Source organism: Antechinus flavipes, chromosome 2 (genome assembly GCF_016432865.1).
Source record: "Antechinus flavipes isolate AdamAnt ecotype Samford, QLD, Australia chromosome 2, AdamAnt_v2, whole genome shotgun sequence".
NCBI classification, from domain to species: Eukaryota; Metazoa; Chordata; class Mammalia; order Dasyuromorphia; family Dasyuridae; genus Antechinus; species Antechinus flavipes.
Window position 1 is genome coordinate 366,015,563 of NC_067399.1, and position 6,220 is coordinate 366,021,782.

General features: G+C 42.1%; 2 protein-coding genes across 2 annotated transcripts; one reads left to right on the forward strand and one right to left on the reverse strand.

The window, feature by feature from the left end:
* Window positions 1-3,414: 3,414 nt before the first annotated feature.
* LOC127549839 (protein FAM50A-like) lies at window positions 3,415-4,906 on the reverse strand. Its single transcript, XM_051978222.1, has one exon. The coding sequence runs from the start codon at window positions 4,815-4,817 to the stop codon at window positions 3,735-3,737; it is 1,083 nt and encodes a 360-aa protein (XP_051834182.1). The 5' UTR covers window positions 4,818-4,906; the 3' UTR covers window positions 3,415-3,734.
* Window positions 4,907-4,923: 17 nt separating this feature from the next.
* Window positions 4,924-5,959, forward strand: LOC127549840 (uncharacterized). The gene is made up of 2 exons (XM_051978223.1): window positions 4,924-5,651; window positions 5,837-5,959. Exons 1-2 carry the CDS (start codon window positions 4,989-4,991, stop codon window positions 5,861-5,863), a joined length of 690 nt encoding a protein of 229 aa, XP_051834183.1. The 5' UTR covers window positions 4,924-4,988; the 3' UTR covers window positions 5,864-5,959.
* The last annotated feature ends 261 nt before the right edge of the window (window positions 5,960-6,220 follow it).

Genomic DNA, 6,220 nt, shown 5'->3' on the forward strand with positions numbered 1-6,220 from the left:
TAGGGCTATATCTTGTTTCTTAATATGCCATGTAATCAAGGCTCTTGGCTCAATGCCTAGGTTCTCTGTTTTAATACTTTGGTATTTTCTGTCTAGGGCCACTGTTGGCTTTGTCTTAATGGTGTAGAGGACATGCTGAACCTTTACTTTGGGCCCTAGGTTAGTTAATGAAAATTACAAACATAAATATTTTCTAAAATCATTAACATTGGTATGTTTAGACTTACTGGACCCACAGAGAAGAACCCGTATCCTTTACACTGTTCCTTGAACTCAGGTAACCAAATTGATGTTTTGAGTCTGCTTTTAACAGATCCAGTGGCTAAAATATTGCCTGAAAAAGATTGTTTTAGGGATTCCTAACATGGGTTAGAGCCAAAATTTTTGTATTAAAGTTTTGTTCCCCTTGACCCTAATTGCCAATTAATTACCTGGGCTATTTGGCCTGCCCACTTTGGCAAAATAAGCTTTGCTTTCAAGAGAATCCTGTGCAAGTGTTCTCACTTCCAACTCCAAATTACTGCTCTGCTTTAAAATAGATCTAGCCTCCAATCTTTAAGGAAAAAAAGAATGAAGGTGGCTAAGTGATATAGTGGATAGAGTGCTGGGTCTGGAGTCATGAAGATTTATTTTTCTGAGTTAAAATCTGACTTCAGACAAGTGTCTGAATAGCTGTGTGATCCTGGGCAAGTCACTTAATTCTGTTTTGCCTCAGTTTCTTATTTGTAAAATGAACTGAAGAAGGAAATAGTAAACCACTCTCTGGTATCTTGCCAAGAAAAACCAAATGGGATCTTGAAGAGTTGGACAAGACTGAACAAGCCCTCAAACATTTATGGGAAAAATCCAATTGAATGGAATCTTCAGCAACCACCCTTCCAGAGGTGTTTAGAACTGACAACTCTTGAATTTAACATCTCTGAAGCTGCAGGGACCCAACCCTGCCATAGGACTCTTCTCTAAGCTGATTTCAGTTAGGAAACTCCAAATGCCCTGTTCAAAGGGTGCTAATAAGAGATTTGCCAGTCATTTTTTATCATGCCTTAGAAAGGAACAGATCCTTCTTTTCAAGGGGGGACTGGCCACTAAGAGCCAGTTTTCAGAGCATTAATAAAAGGCACTGCCTGATGCCTCTATAACACTTGGTTGGAGAGTTTGTGAACCTGCTTGTGCACCTGATAAGGTTAAATAAAGAACTGTTGGCTCCAATTCAGTTTTCTTATCTTTCATAGTTTCCTGTCTCTTTATTGCATCATGAAGAAAGGGCTTTTAAGCTTGCTAGCTAACCAAAACTTATACAGAGGAGCTGATGGAAAATAGGCACATTAATGCACTGTCTATAGAACTGTGAATTGATCTAGCTGTTCAGAAAAGCAATTTGGAACTATGCCCAAAAAACAGTCACTAAATTGTACATATCCTTTGACCCAGTAATTCTACTATTAAATCTATATCCCACACATAAAAGGAAGAAGTGTGATCTCTATATCCAAAAACATTCACAAATCTTTTGTAGCCATGGCAAAGAACTGGAAACTAAAGTGGCTGAACATATATTATTTATATAATTGAATGTTGTGCTCTAAGCAGTGATAAAAGATGTCACTTGTCGATATGTAGAAATTATATTCAACTTCCCTCCCACCACCATCTTTTTCTCTCATTATGAAAATCATTTCTCTTATGTACCCTTAATAATATAAGATAGAGATTTCCCTTCCATTTCTCTTTACTCTTAAAACCATCAAAACAAAAGAGAATCCCACACCCACCTCCTCCAGTCCTTATTTTCTCTGACACTCACAGAATTTGGGGTTTTGAAAAGACTTGTTTCTCACAGACCCTTCCAAATGAACAAATATACTTTCAATATTTCTCTTAGCACCTGTGTTTCCATTTCAAAGTAGAGATGATACTTCTCTTCATCTCTATTCTCTTGTTTAAATTGCTTGGAAATCCTGTTTTGTTGAATGTTCTTTTTTCCCTCTGTAGAATTTTCCTTTTTTTTTTTTTTCAGGCAGCTCATTCTTGGTTATTAGTCACTTATCTTTTCTTTTGAAATGAGCTATTTAAAGTTTCCCATGTGTTTTTAATACTCACTAATTTTTATGGGTGTCTGATTTTACATAGCACATGAACTTTTTCTTTTGGGCTGCTGGCAGGTTTTTTTTTTTTTAATTTACATAAAAGCTCTGAATTTTTGACTATGATGTTCCTGATGGTTATTTTTGGGTTTCCTTTAGGAAATAATTTATGGATTAATTTCTACTGATCTTTTTGCCCTCTAAGATCTAGTCAGTTATCATTTATTCTTGAAATTGTTTTGGTTTTGTCATGACTTTCAGATAAGTCTCACAATGCTTAGATTATCTCTCCCTGACTGGTTCTCATGGTAAATTCTGGCTATTATATTCCTTACAATTTCCTTTTTTTTTTTTTTCACTATCTTTTTCAGTATTTTAATGTTTTATGTTGCTCATGATTCTAATTTTTAAGAACCTCCTTTCTTAAGTTTCCTACTTAAGGGAAAAAAAAAACTTTGGTTCTTGCCATTTTCTTCTCATAGTAATTCTATTTTCTATCTTTCCTCCCCTGATTCTATTATAGTTCTTAAGGCCTGGACATTTTCCTGTCCTGTTGTGGGGTTAGTTTTCTGGATTTACCTTTTTTTTTTACATCTCTCAGTCCAAAGATATTTTTTAGTATTTGGTCATTTCTTTAGTTGGCCCATGTTACCAGCTACAATGTCTAATTTGGGGATTTATGCTTGGAATCCAACACTACTTCCAGATTCTTGGAAAGTGTGGGCAGAGCCTGCTTGGTTCTTAATAATGACTAGGATGAGGTTCCATTAAAAAAAAAAAAAGAGAGAGAATAAAGAAAAGCAATGTAAGTGACATAACTGACTGCAAATTTATGGCAATTAATCTAGAGTCTGTTAAGTAAATAACAATAAAGACAAATGCTGTGTTTTGCAAAAATAACAAAAAATTAAATAAAAATAGGATTAGGTTCCATTTTTGCAAAAAGCTGCCTTGTCTCCTGCTGTGACTTAATTCTCCTCTCCACCTTAACTGTTGGCCTTAAGGCTTTTTACTGTGGCTGGCTATCAGAAGTTAAACTAGCTTTTGAGGGTTTTCCTTTGTTTTTGTATTGAGATTATCCCTAAACAGAATTCTGCTTGAGGCCATCCATTGCCTCTGGGTTTTCAAGCTACAATAAGGAACAAGGTTGCTTTTGTGCAGTACTTTTCACCTAACATTCTGTTAAGTTTTGTTTTTTAAATCCAGCCTTGAACTATATTATAATTCTAATACATATATGCATATATACACACATATCATATATGTACAGTATGTGTGTGTGTTTGTGTGCGTGAGCGCGCGTGTGTATCCTTTTTAAAGCAAGAGTACATTTTTCTGCCACAAAACTTTATTTTAAAACAAGAAACACGTAAATAACGATAGAATCAGGGAATAGAAATGCAGGGACCAATTCTGCCACAACCCCACCCAGTCTGTACAAGTCCCAAAGTCAGCTTCCCAGGTGAACAAGAGGACTTAGGGAACCCAAAAACACTTAGAAAACCAGTGGGAAAGGTGAAGTCCCACAATGGAGGAGGAAAGGAGGGTTAGAAGGAACTATTAACTTTCTCTGTCACACCTAAGAAAAAGGGAGTGGGTTTGTGGGGATGCAGGAGAGGTGACAGATCACATGCTATCTTTTATAGGTGCTTATCTAATAGTGTACTTATCCCATTTTTTCTCTGGGTCATAGGGCTCCCAACGGCTGGCTGGGAAGATGTGCTTGTTCTTCTCATACCAACTTCTCAGCACCACCTTTCCTGCATGTGACTCATCCTTCTCAACTGTGGCATCACTGAGCAGGCGAACATCATCATGGACATCAAAATTAAAGAGTGGGCCACTCTTCCCTCTGGCTTTGGTGACGATGAAATCATAGAAGCTGTGGTGATGAGGTATAATCAGATCCTCTTTGATGTACATCAGTTGTTCCACTCCTGCTGACCTCAGCTCACTAAAGTCTTTTCGCAGGATCTCCAAAGCCTTCTGAAGGAACTGTTGTATAGTGTTCCTTTTCTTCATCTTTACAGTCCTTCGGTGTCCAGAACCATCCCAGTAACTAAAGGTGATTTCAATTTCTTCACTCTTAATCTTCTCCTGCTTAGCCTCCCATTCCTGCCGAAGTTCCTCTCGGAGCCTATTTTCTTCTTCCTCTCGGTCACGATCAGGAAGAAAACTAGTGTCCACATCTGGGTTTTTCCCCAATTTTCTCTTCTTTGCAGGATTTGCTTCTCTACGTAGACTGTTAGCTCTTTGAAGAAAGGAACCATGTCTATTTTTGTTCACATCTACATTGCTTTCCCATTCTACATCTTCCTCATCTGCATCTTCCTCTTCTTCCTCAGGCTCCTCCTCATCATCCAAAGTGAAGGACAGGTTAGAGATTTTCCGCTTCTCTTCCTTTTTGCGTTCCTTTTCTCGAAGTTTCTCAAGCTTTAGCTGAAGTTCTTTAGATTGTTCCTTTTTAGCCAGCTGCTTTTCTCGCTCCTTCACCAGAGCTTCCTGCTTAGCTTTCATGTCATTCAGGGTTACAAGACCCACAGTACTGGACTTGAGTTCAGCCTCTACAGCGTCATAATGAGCTGAGAATTTCTTGTCAATGTTTGATTTCATTATGTTCTCCTCAGTGATCCGCTGCTTCATCTGCTCCATTTGCTCCCGCTGCTTTTCCCGTTTTTTCATCAGATGCATAGCACGGCCCGCCTCACTGGCGGCACCCTTGTACTGGGCCATGGCGGTAGCGAATAGCAGCACACTGGGCCTGACAGTGACGGATGGCGGCACCCTAAGCCTGGCAGTGGCGGATGGCGGCACCCTGGGCCTCGCGATACCCTGGGCCTAGTGACACCCTGGGCCTAGCGATATCTTGGGCCTAGCGATACCCTGGACCCGGCAATACCCTGGATGCGGCAACACCCTGGACGCGGCAGCCTGGACCCGACAGCGATCTGGACCCGACAGCGATCTGGACACGGCAGCACCCTGGACGCGGCAGCAATCTGGACCCGGCAGCACTCTGGACTCGACAGGAACCTGGACGCGGCAGCACCCTCGATGCGGCAGCACCCGCGACACGGCAACACCCTCGATGCGGCAGCACCCGCGACACGGCAACACCCTCGATGCGGCAGCACCCTCGATGCGGCAGCACCCGCGGCACGGCAACACCCTCGATGCGGCAGCACCCGCGACACGGCAACACCCTCGATGCGGCAGCACCCGCGATACGGCAACACCCTCGATGCGGCAGCACCCGCGATACGGCAGCACCTGCGATACGGCAGCACCCTCGATGCGGCAGCACCTGCGATACGGCAGCACCCTCGATGCGGCAGCACCCTCGATGCGGCAGCACCCTCGATGCGGCAGCACCCTCGATGCGGCAGCACCCTCGACGAGGCAGCACTCTGGACCCGACAGAAGTCTGGAACCGGCAGCACCCTGGACCCACAGCACCCTGGACCCGTCAGCAACCTGGACCCGGAAGCAGAGGAAAAGATTTGGCGTCCGCTGGCTGCGGCTGAAGAGCACACAATGACGCAGTCGCACTGCTTGCGTCAGCATCACGTGGGTAGCAACAAGGGAGGGAATGGGGGCGGTGACAACAACATGGGCAGGGGCGGGGCGGGGGCGCGGCAGGGGCAAGGGCAGGTGGTAAGCCACCTGGGCAGGGGCAATAGCATTGGCAAAGGAAACGTTGTTAGGGATATCGAGATTTTTCTAAGATCTCACATTCTCCTTTCCTCTTTCAGATAACTATTTATGCAGTCTGCTCTTAGAAGAACTCCAAATGCTTTCTTTCCCATAACTGGATCTTTCTGAAGAACTGGTGTCAAAAAAGTCTTTTTGAGTATAAAACATATATTGTGAATGAACCACCCAGACCCCTATCATCATTTTTTTAAGTCTTGAAAAGCTGTTTTACTTATAAATATGCAAAAACCTTTATATTTTTAACCTAGGTGACATGATAAAGTAATTTTTAGAAGTGTTTTGCCTTTCTCCATTTATCAGTACAATTTTTTTCCCCCTGGGGCCAGCTCATTAATTTGGGGGGATTTTTTTTGGTTTTGTTTTGTAATTGATCTTTAAGATATATGTTCTCATAGGCTGACTATGGATTTAATAATCACTTA